The sequence below is a fragment of the Patiria miniata genome, unplaced genomic scaffold (assembly GCF_015706575.1).
Source record: "Patiria miniata isolate m_02_andy unplaced genomic scaffold, ASM1570657v1 HiC_scaffold_3, whole genome shotgun sequence".
NCBI classification, from domain to species: domain Eukaryota; kingdom Metazoa; phylum Echinodermata; class Asteroidea; order Valvatida; family Asterinidae; genus Patiria; species Patiria miniata.
The window spans coordinates 34,066,576-34,091,955 of NW_024037069.1; the positions used below are offsets into that span (position 1 = coordinate 34,066,576).

The window sequence follows — 25,380 nt, forward strand, 5'->3', positions numbered from 1 at the left end:
AATAATGTACATACCCCTGACCAAGCTAGCGCTAAGTGCAAGGCAGCCATTATTACTAGAAAAAAAATTGGGTGTCGGAGCCAGCAGGGGGGGGGGGGGGGTTCCGGATTTTTTTAAGGAATTTCTACGGGAAAAAAATCAATTTGGGACAGAGCTGGGGGAGTTGGACTGAGCTAGACCTCCCCCTACCCCTCTTGATCCGCGCCTGAGGTATGTCTTGTATTTTAACTTAAAGATGAAATTTCTAAAAGTAACTTTCCCTCCTTCGGTTGCTATTATAAACATTAGTATTATTATTAAAACTCATCATACAATAATTTAACCATTGGCTCGAAATCGATCAAGAACTGATTGGACTATATACGTTTTAACGAATCTCTCTTAATGTTTGTCAAAGGTTTTTACCCCTGGCAGATATCGGTATTACACATAAAAGGTTCGAATTTGAGTTGATGAGAAGTGCCTTATTTTTTAAAATTGCAAATGAAATAATATAGCCTAGTCGATCATTGCAGTGACTAGGACACTGCAGCGTCTGAGTTTTATTTCCTTAAACAGTGCACTATGTTCCTGTTCCTTATAAGAACTCGGACGACACGAAGGTTATCTATTATATGAGCGACTTTCAGACAAGGAAGTAAATTGTGGGCCAGTGTTTGCTTTGCCACACAGCCCCGCTGGATATGGTTGACTCAAAAATGAACTCATTTCATATTCATGGTTTTGTTTTCCCTTTGTTTTTTCTAGAACGCATTCACGTCTACATGAATATCTAATCTCCCACTACAAGTTCAATCTGAACGTGACCTTTACACGATGGGCTTACTTGCAACTGCGCATGTATTTCGTCTGTGAAGGAAACTAGTTAATTTTCTGTTCTGCGCGGAACATGGCGACTTTTGGGTTTCGAGTTGTGATCTGGTTATTAGCGAATTGACGTCCCAGAAGACATATTTCCGTAAAACAAAAGAAAAGATGGGTTCTCCAAAATGTCTTCTCCTACTCCCAGTGTTTTTGTGGGCTTGTGCCATTCTTCACACAGGTAAATATACAACTTCACATGTCAAAATTACTACCCGGAAATAAATAAATTAAATTTAGGCGTGTGTATATTGTGCCAAATGTGCATGTACTAGAACATATCGCCACTTTCGTTTGAATGTTAGAAAAGGTTCTGAAGCAATTTGGATAAAATGGCACTAAGACACAAATACAATGGCCTTTACAATACTTCAATCTTAATCACCTGGAACAATTCGTTGAATCAAAAGTTAGGAAAAAGAAAATTAATGCGGTGAAAACTTGAACGTGGGCGCGTTAGAAATTTATACCAGATTATTTATAAACGAGGTTTCACCTCGCCCGCTGTGCGGGGGGGGGGGGGGGGAGGGGGGGCTTTGCCGCCTGTCGCCCGCTTCGCGATCGAGGAACTTGGGAACAACACATACACGCCGGTTTGTTTATGGTGTAAATCGAGGATTTCCTATTGTTCCTCATCATTGATCTTTTTTTTTTAACCAGCAACAGCTCTCATTTGTTTTGTACACGTTTTCTAACCGAGGTCGTCCTCGATTTGGCTCCTGTTCTCAATTCACATGTTAACATGTGTGTCCCCAATTCACACCATAAACAAACCCACATAAGTGTGATCTGTTACACGGTACCCTGTGGAGACATGGGTATAACAGGGAACACAAGATTGAATACGTCTCCACAGGACAATTTCTATCGGTGAATAAGTCTCCACAACGTTATCACGAAATAGGTATATGGATTTTACTCAAAAAGTATGAAGTTCCAAGGTGTGTGGATGGGTCGCACATTGAAGTATTTTATGAAGGGATCTTAAGTCCGAATTTCAGCCCAGAAAATTAATTCTCGTTAAAATAGGAACATTTTGAAACTTCACTTTCAAACTCAAAAACTTTAGTACACGAGAACAAAGAAATGGCTCCACAAGTTCCATTATGTATGAAGTTGCCTGCAATCGGGGACCCCCTATATTGTCCCTCTTTTATTTGTACTTTTTAGGAAGACCTTCCATATGTTTTGTACACGATCGCCAAATTGTGGACCTTCAGGAGATTGGGGACCCTATTGTCCTCTATTGTTCAGCGTCCCCTTCTTTTATACTTCATTCTTCAGTGGTGTTTAAACTCGCCTCGTAATAAAGGAACGGTGGTTTAATAAATTGAACATATTTTACACTGCCTAAGAAATACTGTTTTGATACATTATTGTGATTTCTTTTTTATTGGCTTTAATTTTGTTTTAATGTCATGTGCTACTTGGTTTTTTGGGGGATTTTTTACGTAGTGTAAACATATTGGGGAATTGTCATTAAAAATTGTTGGTCTTAAACTTTCGGGAAACGCATTAAAACGTGATTTTCTTATTTGTCATATTCCTGTGTAGGTTGTGTCAACCTCTCAATACCACCAAAATGCTAAGAAATATAAAACGTGTGAATTATTTTTGATTGTAGGTTTATCCGTTGATCTGGATCTGCGAAACAAGCCGGCCAACCAGAGTAGCACCTACCGTGACAGTACACTCGACTTAACTCTGGTTGCGGACCGAGCACTAGATGGAGATATCTCAACAATTTCACACACGCGTAAATATTTTCCAAATTGAATATGTATATGCTTTATAAAACCCCTAAGGGAAAGTTTCGGAAGTTCCATATTTAAATGATATTTTTAATTGATCGAAAAAAACATACAATTTAAACAACGTATTAAATTTAAAACCTACATCTTGAGAAGGAATCTTAGGTATATATATCAATGATTTCTTCGTCAGGAGCCTACCAATGTTTGAGTGAAGAAAAAAATCAACATTACGATAAACTGTAATGTTTACATCAAGTACTCAATCGAGTTTACACCGTACAAGGTTGCAAACTATTAAAGGCCAAGATTTCGCCTCAAAGAAGACGCGTTTGAAGTGCATTACTAGCGAGACATGAACGGACAATGTGAAGTTCAACCTTGTACACATACCTGACAATATATGCCTAAACATTTCATGATGATCAAAACATCTCTGACGTGTTAGTGAAGAAGTAAATTGTATGATCCGTCTGCAAATCTAAACGGTAAGTTCGTTTCAATTGAACGCAAATGACATGCTGGGTTAGTATTTTTTTCAGTGGTGTAGCAAGGTCATTTTATTTGGGGGTGAGGGAAGATACATGAAAAAATGGGCACTTGCATGCCTCATCCGGTCCCGGGGTTGGGGAGGGGAACTGGACACCATCTTAATTGTTATGGGGGCTCTGTTCAAAGCGATACGATCAGGCACTATCGGAAAATAAGTAGTGCTTTTCATGGCGGCACAATTGCCGACGTTCACGTGACATTCCAAAAAGGGCACTTGTTTAAAAAAGGACGCTCGTGAAGGAAAGGGCACTTCTTTAAAAAAAGGGCACTCGTAACGAAAATGTACGTATCCCCCCCTCCTCCCCCGCTACAGCACTGTCTTCATCCTTTCTTCAAGAAATGTCTCTTTTTCCAGCCTATGATACTTTTGTATCTACTTACTAATGATAAACCATATTTTAATGAATAATCCATACAATGGTTGCAACTTATGTTCATACTTATTTTCATTCAATTCTCGCAAGTGTGTACCGGAGACGAATGGTGGAAAGTCGATCTGCAGGCTGCGTACTGCTTGACAAGAATCACTGTAGTCAACATAAATGTTAATGGTAAGTCTAACAATGCGTGTGCAGTACAGTTAATTTTAAGAATATTCTCTTGGGTGGGCATTCATTTAAAGAGATGATTTGTATTTTGAGGAAAACTGTTTCATCAAGTTACATAGAAAATCGTTACGTTTCTCTGATGGTGATGCTAAGCGTATTAAACTGAGACGGAAACTTAATAATAATAATAATTTAGTAATTTATAATGCGCAAATTCCATTTAAAATATGTTCAAATGCGCATTACAGTCATAAAAAAATTAAAATAAACAGACGTATACGCAAAATTCAACAATACAATGAATACTGATACAGGGTACAAAAAATCAATAAAAAGCTCTCATAAAAAGGCTACTTGCTTCTCGGATATTTAATGGCAGTGCATTCCATAACGTAGGAGCAGCACTCTCAAATGCACGATCACCAAGGGTGACCTTGTTTCGACTTGCTGATGGCATAAATATAAGGGAGCTAGACCATTAAGAATTTTACAAGTTATTAACAGAATTTTAAACTCAATCCTGAATCTCACCGGAAGCCAATGTAAATCAAAAAACAGTGGGGTGATATGACAGTACTTGTAACCGTTACAGACTAGTCTGGCGCAGGAATTTTGCACACGTTGAAGCTGTGATATTTGAACATCAGGCAATCCATAGAGGAGGCTATTGCAATAATCCAACCGACTAGAAATAAAAGGGTGAATTAACGTTTCAGTACATTCCCTGGTCAGATACTTTCTGATACGTCTAATATTATGTAAATAATAAAAAGCCGTATCACACGTTTTTGTGATATGAGTAGACATTGTCAAGTTTGCATCGAACCAGGCACCCAGACTCGTCATAACGGAGACAGGGGAAAGTCTGGACTCCCCAACATTGATGCTGTCAATATTAACCTTAGCCAATTGTTGACGAGTACCCATGATAATAAATATAGTTTTATTATCGTTTAACATCAACCCATTACTGAACATCCATTTACGCACAACATGTATACAACCCTCCATTGCAGAAAGAGCAAACGCCTGGCTCGATGCATCATCCGGGCAAAAGGAAAGATAAAGTTGCGTATCGTCAGCATAACAATGCACATCTGGAAGTTGAGTCTCAATAATTTCGAACAAACTACTGGTATATAAAATAAACAACAAAGGACCTAAACAGGATCCTTGGGGTACACCCCACTCAAGGTCAAATTTCTGAGAAAGTTTCCCATGAACAGAGACCCGTTGAGATCTTTCAGACAAATAAGATTTAAACCAGAGGAGAACAGTCCCATCAATACCAAACTTGGACTGGAGCCTGTTCAACAAAACCGTATGATCTAAAGTATCGAAAGCAGAACTTAAATCAAGTAAGACTAATAAAGAAACAAGTTGTTTGTCCATAGCCATTAGTAAATCATTTTTTAACTTTCAATAAAACTTTCGTCTCAGTACTATGGTGACTACGGTAGGCCGACTGAGTAGTTGGATATAAACCGTTCAATGTTAAATGAGATTGTAGTTGGAATGCAACTGCCTTTTCCACCAACTTAGATATGAATTGAAGATTACTAACAGGCCTAAAATTTTCCATATTTAAGTCTAGACTAGGCTTTTTAAGCAATGGTAAAACCACTGCTGATTTCCAGGCTGCTGGGAAATGACCAGTACATAAAGAGGAATTGATCATTCTGGTTATAACAGGCAATAACAGATCTAAAGAACTCATAAGTAACTTCATTGGAATAGGGTCAAGGATACAACACTTCTTACTAGAACCTAAAATGAGCGTACGAACACCATCTTCAGAAAGTTGAACAAACTTCAGTTCGGCCATTGGTTTTGGGCTTCTCATAAAGACCCTTCTTCAATATTCAGTGAGGCGTGACCCACCTAGAATGTTGATGGGTGTTTCTGGATATTTGTGTTTTTCATTTATTTATAAGATTATCACTCTGCTGTAACTTTGCGAGAGTCAATCGTTTACTGCACACACTATATTAAAAGAGTGAACATCACCTGTACATACAATCACAAGAAAAAAATACTGCCCATCATAATGATTATCATGATGACTTAATTAAGAGACAGGCGTAGACACAAAAAATAACAGAATAATGATGGAATTATTCAAATCAATTAAGACAATGGTTAGTGGACTACAGTATCATTCAGAACAACTTACTGTGAAAGAAAGATGACAATACCTCCTCCAATAAACCATATCACATCTAAATTGAACCCTAGCTCAGAGTTTGAAATAGCCTTGGTTTAGGGTTTCGACGATAGTGTTCGATGATCGATGGTCGGCCGCTAACATAAACAGCAGCCGCCTGCTATGAACTCACACGTACTGTAGTGCAAACAGCGACCTCAGATGGCAAGCCTATAAGTTACAATATGCGAAGTAGTTGGTGATGACCGAAGGCGTTGGAACAACCGTCGCGATGGCTTATCTTTTCCGGACAATTGTCCTTACTCTGTCGCTGGATATGATTCGAGTCTGGGGACTCCAAACTTGTTGGAGAATGTTGCCACACTATCCAGCTCTCTATCCATGTAAAGGATGAGCCTCCATTACCAAATACTGAATAACAATCTCTCCTTTATTCGCATACGGGGTCGTCGTTGGAAATCCGGCTGCAAAATAAAGAAAAACATAAGCCGAGGCGAACAATTGTTTCAAGGCGTTCGTCCATCACCAATTAGCATATTGTAGCCTAGCTGCGTGAGATCGCTGTTCGCGCTTCGTACAGACTACAGTACATTTGGACTCTAAGAAACCAAACCAGGAAAAGAGGGAGACAAAACATAAGATGAAGGGATGAACTAACAACACATAGTGGCATTACATGGCAACAGACAGCTCAAGATAGAGTGAGATAGAAAATTTGTGAAGAGGCTCTCCTCCTGCAGTGGTGCGAAATAGGCTAGACAGAACAGTACGTGTGGGTGCAGAGCGCGCGACGCTTAGTTGTTTTAGCGGCCGACCATCGATCATCGTCGAAAACCTTGACCAAGGCTAAGTTGAAATATATTGACTTGAAATGAAAAAGAAAAAAAACGTGAGATAGAAATTCTGTGCGCTTCAATTACTTTAATTTATTGCACCCGTTGGAAAAGAACAGTAGAAATTGGGACAGAGCTGGTGAAAATGTAGTCTTGAATGCCTGTGAACGAAATAGAATGCCCAAACCGGATCTGAATGGCAAGACTAAAACCATGTGTGCCCGCAAACGAAATTGAATGCGATATGAGGGAAAGTAAAGCCAGTGTGAACAAAGTTATAAAAAAAAAAGGCCGAACGAATCTTAAAGTTTGTTGATCAAAGTGAATGTTTTTTTGGGGAAATCGGTAGGGAAAATCTATACTGATGAGACTTCATTGCAGGTGGGCGACTGACAGGTGCTGTAGTGCGGGCTGGTTTGAATTCAGATCTCTCCCAGAACAGACGGATAGGAGCAGTCACAAGTTCTCAGGCAACTAATGGAGCAACGATTCCTTTCACATCGAACCAAGCCATCTCTGCTCGATACGTCAGTGTGGAACTGTCGAGGGAATGCCTTCAACTGGCTGAAGTCAGGATCGGCACAGAAAACGTGATTACAAGCGGTAAGCAAAACCTTTCAATGACGACTCAATAATCTTCACATTCCGAATCATGATGGCAGATGACACAACATTTGCATCTCTGCCATGCTGGTGATATAACAAACAGTTCACTGACAAACCAAGTCTTACGGTCACAAAAAGAAATATTTTATTCCGTTTGAAAAATGGTTGATAGCAGGTGAGTTCAATATGCAGATTGGCAGTCATATAAAGGATTTTATTTTGTCGCGTTGCCATCGAGATTTTAATTGGTAGCTAATGCAGAATATTTTGATATCTTCCCCACGAATAGATTCATTAAAGATGGTTCAGCCGCCTAAAATATGCGACGAATTAAATAGGCGTGCCTATCCGATTCGTTAGTGACTTCGTCATACACGCGCGCGCACCACTGATTACAAGCGTCCATTTGCTAAGTGCTCAAGTTGCGTTAACCTCCGGTATTGATATCCAGATGAAGAAATTACAATGCTCGCAAAGCTTATAAAAAGGGAAGAACACTGAATACAAAATAAATTAATAGTTAAAATTTATATATACCAGATAAAAACATTGCACGTGAAGGAGAAGCCTGTACCTGTCACCCACTGTCTAGTCATCCAAAACAAATTCATCTTTCAAAAATGGCATTGAAGAATTTAATTCCCATTGGGACAAAAGAGTGAAGATGGTGATTGGTGCGAGCAGCCGGCAGTATCATTCTTCCCCTTCTAGGAATAATATGACCTGCAAGCTCAGCGCACAGTGGGTGGCTTTCGTCGTCCAAAATACGACCAAACATACCAATCACTCCCTCCCGGGACAGAGAGTCCACCGACTGCAAGCACAACCCCGATATCCTCTCAACTTTCCTCACTAGCCGATCAATCATACCTTTATCCTTTTTCAAGGCATTCCCACCCCATCCCGTCAAACAATAACTCCATACCCCACATATCACTGCTGAACAATAGAATGTGACAAGAATTCCCGTTTTGACCTTAAAAAACATTCATTTTAAGGAGACAATACATGCGCGAGTTAAGCTTTTTCATTACGTAATCCAAGTGATCATTCCAATCAAGTTTAACATCGAACATTATGCCAAGATATTTATATGTATGAACCCTTTCAACACAGCTGTTATTGATCACAATATTACTAGGCTCACTCTTTTTTTTTACGAAAGTCAATGACAAGCTGTTTAATCTTAGCAACATTAAGCATTTTCCTCATTAGCATTAGTATGCCCATCATCATCATGTTTAATTAGTCCAAGCAATGCAGTATCATCAGCAAATTTAATCACTTGACAGTCAACGTGACAAGATCGAAACCCAGATGTATATACCGTGAAAAGAAATGGAGCTAACACTGTACCTTGAGGAGCGCCTGTGTTGGTGATAATGCGTCCGGACTTAACTTTTCATTTAACTTTACAAACTGACTGCGATTCGAAAGAAAATCAAGGATAAGCCTAACCAGCTGATGGGGAACGTCCATGTTCAACAACTTTTGGATGAGTAAAAACGTAACTTGTTTGGCCTTTGTAAATGCAAACAACTGTGGGCTATAATAGTTTGATAGTCAGCTACCTAATATCCATGTTTAACTCTTCTTTCCATAGTAACGCGTACAAATATCGATGCTACTAGTATGACAGTCAGCTGGTCTACATTGCCCTGTGCTGATTATTACTACATGGAGTATGCCTTGACCAACAGGGATAACTGTGAAAACATCAATCCACCGATGTATAGCAGTCCCTGCAATATGTGTCAGAGAAACACGGCTACTCTATATGGTCTGACACCATTCTCTCAGTACACTATACAAGTCAAGGCTTATGTATATGGTGCATACGGACCAATAAAAACAGTCATCTACACAACCACATCATCAGGTATGGTACACTAGACGTTGCTCCAGTCCATTTCCCTATTTACTTTTTAATGTTACTTAAATGAATTGAATCCAATTTGCGGCATTGTAGAAATTGTTCCACCTCCTTGTTTACCAAAATGCAATATTCTACCTTCTGGAAATTTACTTTATATTGCAGCACCGACTGGACCTCCCACTTCTGTGACACCTGGGTCTGAAGCCAAACGCAGCCTAGCCTTCTCCTGGAGCCTTCCATTGTGTGGAAGCCGAGGCGGTGTCATCACAGGATACGACTGGAGGCTTAGTACAAGTGGAGCTGCACCAATGACTGGTCAGACTACAACTGGTCTGTCTGGTGGAGCAGTTACAATAGATGTACTTACTCCCTTTACTTATTACAGTTTTCAAGTTGCTGCAAGGACTAATGATGGGACTGGACCGTACAGTGCGGCTGTTACATCAAGAACACAAGAAGCAGGTAATCTATGTTTTCTGTTGTTCTTCCTCAAACTCATTTCCCTATCTCCATCTTCTCCTTCGTATTTCGGTTTGATTCTAATTTGGGTGCGATTGTCTGTGGATTCCTTACCAAAAAAACCCTTAATCCAAAATGGCAAAAACGCTGGTAATAGGGGCATTTTATTTAAATCACAGCAATTTAATTCCAATACGCACTTATTATTGGTTAATTGTTTCTTAGTTCACGGTACCGATACTATAAATCAGTTGCAAGAACAAATACAATGTTTGTTTCTGTGTTTAATTTCAACAGCGCCCACAAGACCTCTTAATGTTCACATCCAGTCGACAGATGACATGTCTGTCAGTCTGAGTTGGAATCAACCAGATCCAGCGAATGGATACATCACACACTACAATGTTCGCTACTGGAGGAATGGAGACATGCGAACCATGCTGACTGACTCCAATGTGATGGGACTGATGCATCGTGTCACGGGCCTTGAAGCTGGTGTAACATACCTATTTCAGGTCTTTATTCATTTTTATCAAATGGAATAAACTATCATCATTATACATCATGATTCTCCTGGTCGAAACTAACATATGTCCCAAATTATACTACAATGGACAATTTCATTGATTATCCCAGTTATTGCTTGGTATAATCGACACATTGAAATTCACATGAACTTTATTTTACAATGACTTTATTTTTCAAGATTTATGAAGCATAACTTTTATTTGTGCGTGAAGAGCCCAGGTCATTTTAATCATTTTTGCATTAAAGTAACATCCATAGTTTTGACAAACAAATTTCAGGTGCAAGCTGAGACGCATCCTGGTGCTGGCCCTTGGAGTGGCTCTATCTCTGCGACAACAATGGAAACTGGTGAACGAACTTTTTTGTTTCCCTTGTGCACATGATTTTCGCCAATTCTTCTCTGACCAAAACTAATTTGTAACTCTAATTGATTCCTACCTTGAATTCAGTGACTTTAGAATGAACTCTCATAAACCTGACATTATTTTGGTGTTTAATTTCCACAGCGCCCACAGTTCCCCTTAATGTTCTCGGCCAGCCGACGGATTACATGTCTGTCAGTCTTGGTTGGAGTGAACCAGATCCACCGAATGGACGCATCACACACTACAATGTTCGCTACTGGAGGAGTGGAGACATGGGAACCATGCAGACTGACTCTGATTTGATGGGGATGATGCATCGTGTCACGGGCCTTGCTGCCTTTGTAACATACAAATTCCAGGTCTCTATTCATTTTATCAGATGGAATAAACTACCACCATTATACATGTACATCATGATTCTCAACAAACCTAGCATATTTTCCACACTGAACGGTTTCATTGATAATTTCAATTATTTCATGGTAGACGAACTGCCTGATTGACATAATCGATACATTAGAATTCACAGGAACTAAACCTCAATCGTGCTTGAGGAGCACAGGCCGTTTAATCATTGTCGTTTGTGGGATTTAAATAACAATAGACTACCAGCAAAAAGCATGGTATGTTTTTTTCAGGTGCAAGCTGAGACGTCCCCCGGTGCTGGTCCTTGGAGCGAACCTATCGAAGCAACAACACTGCAAGCTGGTAAACTTACTTTGTTTTGTGTGTGTGCTTTGTTTCCCATGTGCAGATCTTCTCAAATTCTTCTCCGACCAAAACTATTTCCATAACTCAGTTTGACTCCTACCTCCATCAGCACTCCTCTTCACGCTATTAAATTGTGTAACTACTTTAGAATTAATGCGCAAGAAATGCCATTTTATATTGACGTGTATTTCAACAGCACCAACAGTTCCCATAGATGTTCGTATCCAGTCAGTGGATAACGATTCTTTCAGTCTGAGCTGGAGTGAACCAGATCCACCGAATGGACTTATCTTGCACTACAATGTTCGCTACTGGAGGAGTGGAGACATGGGAACCATGCAGACTGACTCCGATGTGATGGGGATGATGTATCGTGTCACGGGCCTTGAAGTCGGTTCAACATACCAATTTCAGGTCTTTATAAGTATTCACTTTGTTTTTATTCAGACTAAGCTATCATCAATATACATGATGATTCTCCTGGAGGGAACTAATGTCTTTCCCACATTTTCATTGATATTCATTATTTAACGACATATTGACACAATCAATAATTGGAATGCACGTGAACTACACTTAACGTTCGCGATCTATTTCGAAGCGAACAAAAAATAACTTATGCTCTTCCAGAATTTAAGTAATTTGACACAATTTGTCTGATGTTTTGAACCTTCAATAAAATTGTAGGGTTTAAACAAAATTTATGCAGGTGCAAGCTGTGACATATCCTGGTCCCAGCCCTTGGAGTGCCTCCATCGAAGCAACGACAGCAACCGGAGGTAGACAATCGTACATAACCTTTTCCATAGTATTCACAACAAACCGTTTCATGCATGGTATTCAGAAAAATATGTTTTCTTCACATTAAAGATGTCATTCTATCATTTTTCATTTTTTTTTTTCAGCTCCTGGACCTGTTGGGAATCTTAACTTTACAGAGAGGACAGAGACATCAATCAATTTGGTGTGGGACCCGCCACTACAACCTGGAGGAGTTCTTATTGGCTATAAAGTACGTGCTTATGTCAATGTTACCTTTCGAAACTATCAAACAATTGGCTTAACACGTGTCTTCTTATCATCGGATTGTAATATAAACTTTCAGAGAAAAGGAAAACAGAGTTCTGGGATTGACAAACAAGTTCCTGATGTATTTTGTCTCAGGATGTGGGTATTTTTTTATCATAATGTCGACATCCGGAAGTAGCATTAAAATGTTTTCCCCTTCGATAAAACTGCATCTCAAGAGATTTCTTTATAAGGGAAAAAAGCTCTTAACTCATATTCTGATATATCTTTTTTGCAGGTAGAGCATCGTATCTTACAGAGGCCTTATCAATCCGATTTCACAGCAATAGACACATACGAAAGCGATGAAACTCGGGAACCTCCTTTCCTGAAAACTAATCTGGAACCAGGCACTCAATACGGGTTCAGGGTTTTTGCGAAGAATGAAATGTTCACCGGCGGTTACGACCGAGTGTTAGAGGTTTACACTAGGCCTAAGTCAGGTAAAGGATTGTTTTGCTTAATGATAAGTATTACTGATTCGCGTTTTTTGTATGAAATGACAGGTTAAAGAATATTTCAACATAAGAAAGACAAAACATAATAAGCCAATGTTTGGTATGAGGAAAACATTGAATGTCCAGTGTTCTTTTTTCCTATTTCGCTGGCCTTTTGTAGAATTGGGTAGATAATGTCCACACAGTAGATTCATATAGTTATTTTTGCCGTTACAGATCCACCTGCACCAAAACAACCCAAAACATACGAAGAGGAAGCGACGAATTCTACGGTAACAATTGGCCTGACGAACCTTGTATCTGACAACAAGTATGTCAGGTAAGCATGAAATGATATGAAATGATGGAATCTATGATAAAAGACTGATTAAAATATTTATAGGCAAGGATTTGAGACTAACCCCGGTACCTCATACGTTATGTCATTGAAGTGATGTAATGGGACTGAAATGAAGGTTGTTGCTGCATAGACCAATCCGGGCACGCTATCATTTTCTATCACGGACGGAGGCTCCCTTCAATGGCGAAAAGCAGTGTGCTAGCTATTGTTCAGATAATACATCACAAGGCAGTTGCTTTGAAGAGACTGCACAATGGTTTCTCCATAGAAGGGGTCTCCGTGAGTGTCTCGTGATCACGTGCAAAAATTCACGATATTTTCGTGCAAGTCAGTTCATAAACATGCACTTAAACATTGTTATATTTTGTAATATTCCTTTGATATAAGCGAGTATAGTATGGTATAAGTGCATATCAAAAGGCCTACTTGAGCTTCATAATTATTACAAACAATCTGAGAGTGATTGTGAACGCAATCGTTTTATCCTGCTGATGGAAAAACAATAACTCGCCATTTTTCAACAATCAACATATAGCATTATGTGTTTGTCAGGCCATACGTAATAGGTCACTTTTTGCCACAGTTCATACGTCGTGCATGTCAACAAAACCTCCGCTTCCCGCAAGTCCAAGAGGGCAGCTCTCACTCCAAAACGTTACGCCGACTCCGCCGATGACTACATAGCAGCCGAAATCCCCAAGCAAAACCTGGCAGAGAAATTTGTCGTTGGAGACAATGAAACCTACGAATCGTACAGGAATGCACCGCTGCAAACAGGTGCTGATTATGAAATTCGTGTGGGGTCTGTGAGCAAGGGCAATGATGAGGTAAGCGTTGAACAATTTTGTTTTCTTGAACCATTTGGTTTACTGTTAATGAATAAAGGGCCGAATCTACGAGCGAGTGCTTTCTCATTAGTGTACTGAAATGCGCGTCTTGAAAAGATTTTACTTTTTAACTGTAAGCAAACTGAAGGAGCAATTTCTTTCAGTCTAGGTAAATAAACTCTTATATGAAAATATTGTCTTTGACATGTAGGAGATCTTCGTGACGTATTCAGTGCCGATAAGAGTTACAGGTAATTGTTTTTATATTAAATCTTCCAATTAATTTAGACAAATCCAGTTTTGTAGCCTCTGTTGCCTATATAGACACATACAAAAAAACTCTATTACGAATTTTTGCCGATAAATTTTTAAAATCTCCCACACAAAATATTATATTCCTAGAAAATAAAACTGTATTTAGCATTATATGAGTCTGTTTTCAGCATTATATGAGTTGTGTATCCCTTCAAATTTGACATAAAAGTATTGCATTTGAATATTATATATATAAGTTTAATTATACAGCATCTGGACACACGTTATTTTGAACAGCGTGATTGTTTAGATTAACGGAGCAAAAGCCATGCATGCTTTAAAAAATGCTTACACACACCTGGCATCAAACTTCTTTTATTTCAACTTTTTTTCACAGTGGAGCAGTACCAGGCATCACCGACACAGGATCCATCATCCACGGCAGTCGTTCCAGCTGTTGTCGCGGTCATTGTCGTTGTCGCTTTGGTGCTTCTCATCATAGTCGTGGTTTATAGACGGTAAAGAATACGTGACGATTACCCGTCCCGGTGTTTGTCACGCACAAAACCTAGTATTCACCAAATTTGACAATTATCACTAACGGAATGCAGATATACAGTTAAACTATCCATCCGTTGGAATGCATACTTTTCGAGAGACAAATGATAGTTCCTTTCTATCTGGAAAAAATCCCGGATTTTTAGTTTAAAAATCATGAACATTTTTGCTTGAGAAAACGTAGAAACCGCGCCTACCCCACCTCTTTGCAAACAAAATTATAGACATGTAAACAAAAAACTTTATACACAATTATAAGACGTCGACCACTATCAACAAAGATTTTTACAATAAAAAAGTTTGCATTGTTTTTTCCTTAGAAAACACTCACTGAGAATGATTCTGATTTATTTCAGGAGGCGATCTGCACGCGCGAAAAAGCAATCGGACACCGATGGACAGCTGCAGTCTATCAATGACTACGAAGGTAAGGAATTTCGCTTTTTGGACAAGTTCTCATTTCCTACAGGGAATAAGACCAAGTTACGTTTATGTTTGATATTTAATATCAGCTGTAGTGCCCCCTGAAGAGCCTAAGCCATCGACCACCAACACTTACATGAACCAAGGTGCAGCGGCTGGGACATGTGACTCGCCATCCCTGAAAAAGCCCAAGCTTCTACCCAAGCCTCGACAGCAACAGAGCGACCCGCCCATAGACGGGCCCCAAGACCCTCTGGTTTCTTCCTCCAACAACATCAGCCTTCAGACAGCAGCAGTGGGTGGGACATGCGACTCACCATCCATGCGAAAGCCTAAGCCCCCGCCCAAGCCACAACTACAAGATACCAAACCGCCCCAACCGGCTATACCCCCGGACGAACCTGGGGTGGCATTCACTCCGCTTCCTCCTGTACGCTTGGAAGACTTGGAGAGCTACATTAACATGAAGGAATCGGCAGGTGACAAAGGGTTCGAGGCTGACTACAAGGTAAACAGATCTAATGGAACAAAGTTTAGTCACATGTGTTTCACCGAACTTGCCATTTTTGTACACGCGATCGATACAACTTACGTAGTTGTCATCAAATCATGGAGATGCCGTTGTTAAGACATTTAATATTAGGTTTTGCCCTTCACCGACGTATGGTTAAGATGAGTGAAAATCTGTAGACATATATCGAGTATAATGTTCTACAAACATCTGCCTTCTACAAAACATGTCCTTTCAAGGCCACCGTAGGAAACAACATGAACGGTATTGGCTTTTGAGTTCTGCAGCCTCCTTTGAGATGTTTTCGTTCGTAATATTAAATGCAAAAGAGGTCTTTCATTCAGAACCAAAGCATACACCGCATATATGGCCCAGGTTCACATGATTGATTTCATAAACTGCTGAATTTCAAGTGGAGACAGATGAAGACAAATACTGAAACGACTACCTTAAATACAAATAACAACCACATGGATGTGTGCAGTACAATATCAATAATTAACACTATCAGAAATCAGTGTTAATAAATACTAACCATTTTGAGATGAATTCTGTCCAGACTCTTCCGAATGAACAGCTACACCCGTGGACAGTTGCCTCGAAACCAGAAAACCGAAAGAAGAATCGCTATGTGAACGTGATAGCTTGTAAGTACATGTATATTGGCATTCCCCGAACACATTCTAAACTTTCCTTAAAAGGTTAAAACATTTATCTGTTAGCCAAAACATTACGTTACGATTACGGAGTCTACAACTTATTTTCCGTAATCCTAGCTTTGTCTTTAACATACAGTCATCCTTGATAAAATCACTTCATGTGGATGAGTTTCTTGTTAACAACAAACTCGTCACTTTGTATCCTGTAGATGACCACTCCCGTGTTGTTCTCCAGCCATTGGAGGGTGATCCTCACTCGGATTACATCAATGCTTGCTACATCGATGTAAGTTGATTTAAAGTGCACCTCCAAAGTTTGCTTACTGAATTATTGTTATTTTGAGAAATAGCTAACTATGTTGATATTGTTTACTCCAAAGGGATACCACCAGGAAAACAAGTACATAGCTAGTCAAGGTGAGTACAGTCAGGTTTATCCTTCTAATAACAACACTGGGTATTTCATTTTACCGAATTAAAGGCACATTTTTCCCAATCAGTGAATGAAAAGTCCTTTTTTACATCGAAAACCCAGTTCAATGAATGACAAGCTTTGACAATTGAACTATGTGTTTCAATATTTGCAGGACCCAATCAGGAATCTATCAAAGACATCTGGAGAATGGTTTGGCAGTTGGGCATCGATAAGATTGTCATGCTCACCAATCCGGTGGAAAACGGCAAAGTAATGAGTGTCTTTGAGTGTAATAATAATAATATTGGGTATTTATAAAGCGCACGTATCCACCAGGACTGGTGCTGAAGGCGCTACATCATTATTACCCTCTTCTCATTGGGCCCATGAGACATTCCAAATACCATCTCAGCCCCCTGGGGTGTATACAGCTCGATGCTGCCTGTTATGCGCAAGGAAGCTAATTCAACCACAATAACCATCTCTGCCATCACCCATTTACTCCTGGGTGGAGAGAAGCAATGAGTGACAAAGTGTCTTGCCCAAGGGCGCACCAACACAACCCCTGGTTGGACTTGAACCCATAACCTACAGCTTTACCCGTTGATAAATCACACTGGTGTTAAACCCCAAAAAATACCACGCCTAGACCACAGGTGTCCCTGTGTATATAGACGAAGTTTATTAGTATTATACTCTACTGAACTTTCTTGCCGTATATATAACCAACTAATCTATATAGAAGTATTCAAAGAAATGCCTTTCTCGTTCTGCCATTAGCGGAAGTGCCTGCAATATTGGGCTGATACCGGACCTACCACGATCTCGGGCATCGTCGTGAATACAGACAAAGAAGAGGTCTTCCTGGATTATACCATTCGTGATTTCCGCATACGCGAGGTAAAACACGCTGTTTAAACTATTTCATAATCGTCACAAAATTACTGACTGACTGGATCAAAATCGACCAGACCTGGCCTTATAGCGTATTAGTTTAGATGTATGAAGAAAGGTGGGATGTATCGACACAACCCGTTATGGACAAGCATCCCGGACACTCGATCTGCAAATTCTGATATTTTGGCACAGAGATCAAAATGTATCCTATCATGTTTGTCTCAGGTCGGCAGGAAGGATACGAGACTGGTGAAGCAATTCCACTACACCACCTGGCCCGATATGAAGCCGCCTGAGTACCCAGCACCATTGCTCAACTTCATGCGCGTAGTCAACGCTCACCAGAATCCCGGTCAAACTGTCATACATTGCAGGTATGCCCCCCTCCAGTTGTTACAGTTACAAAGTACCAAACAAAATATAAGGACAAGCAATCAACATTGTTCATGTAGCACTTACAAAGGAGACCTGAGAGACCAATACTGATAATATTATTGTTAGATTCATCACAAGAGACAGTCTCGACCAAACGCCACACATTTTGTTTAAATCGAACCCTCTTGGCAAACCCCATGCAAAAGAAAGGTAGGTAGTTACAAGGTATCGACTGTTAAAAGGTAGCAACTGCTTATATACGTATTTCGAGTGGTTTAATTACGTAGTTTGATGGTTTAATTTAAACGTTTTGATCTTTGTACAGTGCTGGAGTAGGACGCACTGGTACATACATTGCCCTGGAAGCAATGATGGAACAAATGGCCCAGGAACGACAAGTTGATGTCCTGGGCTTCATCTACCAAATGAGACAGAATCGCATCAAGATGGTCCAGACACCAGTAAGTCCAATTTCACATCAGTTGGCCTGATTTTAAAGCTACGTAACTTTACTGAACTACTAACCAAACAGAGTAACTCTTCCAAAAGGATCATTATGAAGATTGTGACATATAGAATAAAAGAGATTTAAAGTATAATCACCTTCGTGACAAGAGATTTGATGGTCAGAAAACTGTCTTTGATAAAACTGTTGATTGAGTAAGAATCAAAGACGTTTGTGGTAAAATGTTGTCCTCAATCTCCTGAGAATAGTCCATTTTCATTGTATTCTTGTCTGCTTGTGTTATATTTTTATGATATACTTTTACCCAAAAATGGTATCTCTAGGAGCAATACAAATTCATCTTTGATGCTCTGCTGGCATCATCTCAGACTGGTGACACGACCTACCATGACAATAACTTTCAACAAAAGTTGTCTGCACTGAAAAAGCCCGAGAAGGGTTCCAAGAGTACTGGGATGACTAGACAGTTTGAGGTAGGCTAATAAAATGCAGTTTACACCTACCTATCACTATACAAATGTGAAGTTGATTCCAAAGTATTATGTACATCAAACGGCGTTATCAAATTGATGAAAGTATCAACGACATGAAGGGTGCATGCACTTGAGTATGATTTGGTCATTGTAGATTCAGTGAATTCAAATGTACAAAAATATTTAAGGGGAAAGTGCACTTACCCCTGGGCTTGCGTTTGTTTTTCTAGATGTTAGGCAAATGGAGTGTTCCTCACGGAAGCAGGAAACCCAAGTCCGGACTTCGTCCTGAGAGCATCGCCAAGAATCGGTTCAAGGACTTCATTCCCAGTAGGTTATCCCCGCCATTGATTAACGCTATGTTTCTCTAATTGATGCAGTTTGCTGTCTAAAGAAATAATGCATTAAGGAAACATTAATCAGAAAATGTATTAAAATCAACAGCAAACCTTATTGAATCTGATTTGTTACTTTGATTTTTGTCTTGAGAATGATGAAACATGGGCAGACGAGAAATTTTAAATTCGAAGAGGTGTGAAAATGAGACACGTTTCTGCATAAAACAGCTCTCTCGCAGGTATAAATGTATAAAAGGTATACATCGTTTAGTGTAATTAAATTGGAATATTAATTTCTGTCGTCACTTTTGATTGATATTAACCTCAAAAAGAAGTTATTTAGACTGACTTAGCAATAATTGATATTTCACTTGATCACACTGCAGCTGATCGAGCCAGACCGTATTTGATGACACAAGTACATGAAGGCGACAACGATTACATCAATGCAAACTATCTGCCCGTAAGTACCAAGTATCAGTACGCGTCATACAGGATCTTATTGTGATAGCTGCGCGAAAGCGATTAGAAACCATTTGAATATAGACACCATAAGAAATGGTAGGCGCACGGGATACGTATGCCGCCTATTAATCACCATTTTGTGTAATCCCACATACATGTATACACCTGTTAATGGTACCTCAAGCAGACATGTTGTCGTCATAAATTATGCCTTAATAGGGAGACACCGGACATAAGGGAGACATTTCAATGTCTCCCTAATGTTGCAAACAGGCTAAATCGATTGCTTGTGGTCCAAAACATAAATTTACCGAAATGTGTGGGGGTAGGATAAAAAATAAGGTAAAAATTGGGGTAACGTAAGGGGTCATTAAAGTTGGAAAATGTTGTGCGAAAGGCTATGGGAATGTCTCCCAAATGACCCATTATCGGTAACATCTTAACTTCTTGATGTGTATTATAACTGCCCATAATGTGCCAGATGAAATAACCACGCAGAATTGTGCCATTATGTGTCGGTTTTTAATCAGAGCTACCGCAAGAAGAATGGATACATTGGTACGCAGATGCCCATGCCGAGCACCGTTGTCGATTTCTGGCGCATGGTGTACGACCACAAGGTGACCAGCATTGTGATGCTGAACGCCCTGGATCCAAAGGACAAAGTGAGTCTACATTCCCATTTTTTAAATAGACCTCATGCTTTAAGGCGGAGTTGAAGGACAGTGTATTTGTTTTTGCAGGATAGGTATGAGTAATCCTTTTTGTACATTCATTGTGAACAAAATTAAAATACCAAAGAATCCCTTAACGCATACGGTGTACTCTTGTTCCGAGCCACATTCCTAGCCAGATTATATGAACTTGGTAATAGAGTGCCCGATAATGTCTACACATGGAACAAATTTTGTCATATCAGAAATTTTCTGAATACAGTGTCCTGGGTGTACATGTTTCAGTGCTTTTTCCATTGTACTAATGATTTACATGGGTATATAACTTTGTTTTGAATGGGATTCGGATTTATGTTTTCCGCGTAAAATTCTTTTGTTAGTGCCATGTACTGCTCACAACTCCTGTTGGGTTGTAATGCACTAAATAGAATGACCAGTCCTCCGTCAATTTAATTAAGTGTAACTTAACTTATTTTACAATTTGAACGTGTAGAACAAGAACAATGTAACTAATTTTCTCGCTTAAAGATAGTTTAATAAATGGGCTTCCAAGTCATAACTCATGTTGGTGCTACATATTGTTCAAAATATGAAATATATTTCTTTGTGTTTGGGTTCCGCTTAATTTTACTCACCCTGTATATGGTTTTATGATGTTTTTTATTTATCTCTGTCATTTGAAAAAGAAATGCTGTCTGAAGCTTAGCAAGTCATCATGCCTCCGTGAATAAACGACGATGATGACATGCATGAAATATCAAACTAATCAAAGAAACTAGGTGTAGAAGCTACTGTGTATGATGTTCATTATTTCATGTGGATTTGTTTTTTCCCAACAGACAATGGCTCGCTACTGGCCCGAGTCCGGACACATTGAATTCGGCCCTCTTGTCATTGAGCTGAATGAAACAGAAGAGTTCAAAGGAGTGTCTAGACGAACCTTTACTCTGCGTAACGAACAGGTTGACTTTGAGGTAAAGCTGCACAGTCAAAATAACAAGACTCATTGATTGCCTTTTGATATTTTCACGTGTGATACCTTCCCATTATTTAAAGTTGCACTCTTTTTCCAAATGTGTAATACCTTGTTGTATAGCTATAGATCCAATGTTCAACTTTCTATCTGTGTGATTAGATGTCAAATTCCTCATTTTACCTTTAGAGATCCACGTTTTAATCATTCCAGCACGTTGTCAGTGTAGATTTACTGCAAGTGTCCAGTGAGGTAGTATCTTAGTAACAGCTAGCACAATGCATTCACCATTGAAGGGGGCCACCTTAAATGCTGACTGTAGCATTTTCCGATTGGCCTTCACTTAACTACTTCCAGAAAAGGCCCGGTGTAAATGACGAAGCAAAGACTACGCTGACCGTACATTAAGGATGAGATAGTTGGATTCGGTTTTTAAGAGAGTTTTGATGGGGCTTTTTTTATAGACCGAAGATACGCGAAGGGTGACTCAGTTCCAGTATCACGACTGGCCATCTGACAAGGAGGTGCCAAGCTCCTTGGATGGAATGCTTTACCTACTGAGGGTTACTCAAGACAGCCGCCAAGATAAGGGACTTACCGTGGTCCATTGCAAGTAAGAATATAAGAAGGCAAATGATTTAGATGAAACGTGAAAGAGATTAGTTCATATTGTTGACAAAAAAATTGTTTGAGTTTATACTCAAAATGTTTTTCAAGAAAAGGCAGTGGCTTACTTCTAGTGATTATTAATGAAAACTAAATTCAAGGCTCAATTATCTGCAGTTATAAATTTTAAAAGGACTAATGTCTTCCTACTCATAATTTTAAAATAGTCTGGCCTATCCATTTGATTACAAGACTCCTAAATTAAACCTGTAATTTGATATTGTGGGGTTCCTCTGAAAGAAATTCAATTTTTCAGGGTTCATGTTTCAGAATGTAGTGAACTAATAAAACTTTGTCGAAACATGCATTATGCAGGGACGGATATGGCGCTACGTCTGTGTACTGCGCGTTGATGGCGCTGTTGGAACAGTTCAATGTCGAGAAAGCCGTGGACGTGTTCCAGGCAGCTCATCGTCTGCGCATGGTCGACCCAAACATGATGTACTCGCTGGTAAGTTTACACATTAAATTTTGTGAGACGAACGGAGACAAAGCTCAAACGGCGACAGCCATAGGAGGGCGCTCTTTAGTCCGGTTTAAATACAAAGAAATTCAGCCAAACCAGATCCCCAAAATGGCATATACTCGGAATATTATGAGTTTAAAGTATTGTCTCATTTTTGTCATGAAACTGAACAAAACAATTGTAGATTTAGTTATTTTCGCAGTTGCATGCTTCACGTTTTGGTATTCATAGAATCATATTTACCCAACCGAATGACAAAAAGAGTGGCCAAAAGCAAACACTGCAGATTATTTCTAGACTAGAGTAAATGAAGATGTTTAACTCAACTACAAGGTTAAAAGAAATTCTAACTTAATAAATGCATTAGAATGTATTTTACGAAAATAGCAAAAAATAGAAATCATTGCTTGTGTTGTCGGTGTGTATTTTGGCTACTGTTCTTATTTCTATTGGTCAAATTTGCGTTTCAACATTTTGTATTTTCATTGAAATATAAATTGTCCAGCACCAGTATGCCATGTGCTATGATGTCATCCAAGCATACATGAACTCGACCAGCATCTATGAGAACTTCACACCGGAAGGCCTGGTTGGATAGTCATCGATCACGGTGTGAACGGGAAGACATCGACCAACATATTCTTCGTACATCACGTCAAAACGTTTCTAAAAACTGTTAACGTATGGCCTATGCACAACTTTTTATACATTTGTATACGTAGAAACATGAGTAAAATAAGGAGTATTGTGCTGAGGCTTTTCCTAAATATCAGAATCATTAAACGTATAAATTCTTACGGCTTTTTAATTTTGTGTATAAATGCGTCTTACGATACAAGCATACTACCCAGAAGGAAATATGTTACTTATTAGTTTCTGAAAAGAAACTGTTATAAAAACTGTTTAACCCTAAAAGGGCCGGGGCGGAATCCGCCCCCCCCAACCCGAGCTGTTATGACTTTTTATCCTCGAGCTTTGCGCATCATTTGATACCAAAAACATAAAAATTCGACCACGGGTTGGCACGTAGCGAAAAATGTTCCGGTGCTACGCGCCGTATACGTAAAAACTGAATTTTCCCATATAATTAAGTCGTGCACACAGAGCAGAATTGCCATTCGTACATTATGAATAATTAATAAGCCATAATTCTAAAACCTATTAACCTATAGTCATGGAATTTCCTGGGTGTATTTAAGAAGAGTTTCTCTATGGGTGTACTGAGTTTCAAATTTTTTCGTCACTCGATGGCCGAGATCTGGGGGCGGAATCCCCCCCCCCCGGGCTGAGAGATGGTCAAAATAACCCGGCCCTTTTAGGGTTAACGCATTTTTACTCCAGCTTATATATATGGTGAGAATTAGAGGACATTGTTTTCAGTATAGCAGACAGCTCACTGCGACGTTTAATGCATTTGTCGTGATTGCACAAGTCTGCACGTTTTACAAAAAGAGACAGTTTCTGTAAAAGATCATTTAATCATATGACTTGAAGCTTTGCATGGCGATTGAGATCAAATAGAGGAAATTTTCGGGTGACACCATGTAGAAAGAAATCTCTTCTTGGAAGAAGTGTGGTTCTGAAAAGAACCGGTTGGTTGAGTGTATAACTGGGCACAACTCATCAAGCAGCATGCATCAACCACACCTCAGCGCATCCAGCATCCTACATCCGACGCACAAGCATCCAGTCACACCGCAATGCACACGCACAGCCATAAAACCTCCAGTATCATCCACATCTCATCACTCGCATTCCTGAGGACGAACATAGCACACTGTCCGAAACGTTCGAGTTATACACTCAACCAACCAGTTCTTTTCAGAACCACACTTCTTCCAAGAAGAGATTGCTTTCCACATGGTGTTATCCGACAACTTTCTCTATTTTATCATTCAGTTAAACAAGCGGCATGGAATTTTAAGAAGTATTTACAGTAAAAAGAATGTATTTCAAGAAATTACGTTGATATTCAGATGTATTTGTTATTGATTTCGTAGTGTGTATATTTGCAAGAGAAATGTGATGTAATTACTCAGTGGCGTGTACAAAGTCTGATTTCAACGTTAATTTAAATGCTTAAAGTTAGGTTTATACATTGCAAAATCACTATTGGGAAAAACAGTCTCGATTTTAAGCGATGTACATGTATCTGGGATGCAATCTACATCACTCAACATATATCGCTAAAATGTATACAAATATTGAGTGGCTCAGCGTGGAATAGGAGGAATATTATCGCAAGGTAAAATCTGGACTTTTCCATTTCACGACGCGAAGCCGAGTGAACTGGAAAAGTCCAGAATTTACCGAGCGATAATATTCCTCCCATTTCACAATTTAAAGCCACTCAATATATGTTTTATATCACTGACATATAGCTCCTTGTCATTTGGTATATTTGAACTTTTATTTCACTACAAAATTGATGGGAAATGTATTTCTCTCTTCCAAACCACCCCTTCACGAAATGTTTGAGCCCCACTCTGTAGCGCTGGCTCTTTGGAACAATACGCTCTACACGCAACGCTGAACGCGCACACCATCATGCCTTTGCAAACAAATACCGCGTCTTGAAACAAGAATGATCCTTACTGTTGAATAGTATTTCCCATTCCCCATGGGCGGATAGTACTTTTTGAGCCGCGGCGTGAATGGGAGCAATAACGAATGTCACGTGATGTGAGTTCCACCAATCGAATGACTAGGATATGTATGTCGGTTTTATACACCACCTGAATAAATCCCCGTCATCTGATTGGTGAATTGTAGATCACGTGACATATTATTATTCGGTATAATGCACGGTGCGACCATGC

The 25,380-nt window shown here is 39.5% G+C and overlaps 1 protein-coding gene across 1 annotated transcript; it reads left to right on the forward strand.

The window, feature by feature from the left end:
• The first annotated feature begins 9,029 nt into the window (after nucleotides 1-9,029).
• On the forward strand, nucleotides 9,030-23,426 carry LOC119737646 (receptor-type tyrosine-protein phosphatase mu-like). Its single transcript, XM_038212132.1, has 31 exons — nucleotides 9,030-9,194; nucleotides 9,354-9,653; nucleotides 9,948-10,165; nucleotides 10,457-10,526; nucleotides 10,685-10,902; nucleotides 11,182-11,251; nucleotides 11,451-11,668; nucleotides 11,964-12,033; nucleotides 12,160-12,266; nucleotides 12,561-12,765; nucleotides 12,997-13,099; nucleotides 13,704-13,947; nucleotides 14,159-14,198; nucleotides 14,600-14,720; nucleotides 15,120-15,187; nucleotides 15,273-15,691; nucleotides 16,254-16,341; nucleotides 16,563-16,639; nucleotides 16,734-16,770; nucleotides 16,941-17,038; nucleotides 17,549-17,668; nucleotides 17,891-18,039; nucleotides 18,366-18,501; nucleotides 18,830-18,979; nucleotides 19,210-19,309; nucleotides 19,704-19,780; nucleotides 20,313-20,447; nucleotides 21,296-21,430; nucleotides 21,894-22,042; nucleotides 22,411-22,546; nucleotides 23,067-23,426. Exons 1-31 carry the CDS (start codon nucleotides 9,044-9,046, stop codon nucleotides 23,157-23,159), a joined length of 4,302 nt encoding a protein of 1,433 aa, XP_038068060.1. The 5' UTR covers nucleotides 9,030-9,043; the 3' UTR covers nucleotides 23,160-23,426.
• The last annotated feature ends 1,954 nt before the right edge of the window (nucleotides 23,427-25,380 follow it).

What these genes read in the sequence shown, in the direction of transcription:
- LOC119737646 (XM_038212132.1), top strand. Translation starts at nt 9,044, where the DNA reads ATGTATAGCAGTCCCTGCAATATGTGTCAGAGAAACACGGCTACTCTA. An exon ending in TGCGACAACAATGGAAACTG is followed by an intron (nt 10,527 to 10,684) that starts GTGAACGAACTT and finishes TAATTTCCACAG; the next exon opens with CGCCCACAGTTCCCCTTAAT. An exon ending in TCAATGCAAACTATCTGCCC is followed by an intron (nt 19,781 to 20,312) that starts GTAAGTACCAAG and finishes GTTTTTAATCAG; the next exon opens with AGCTACCGCAAGAAGAATGG.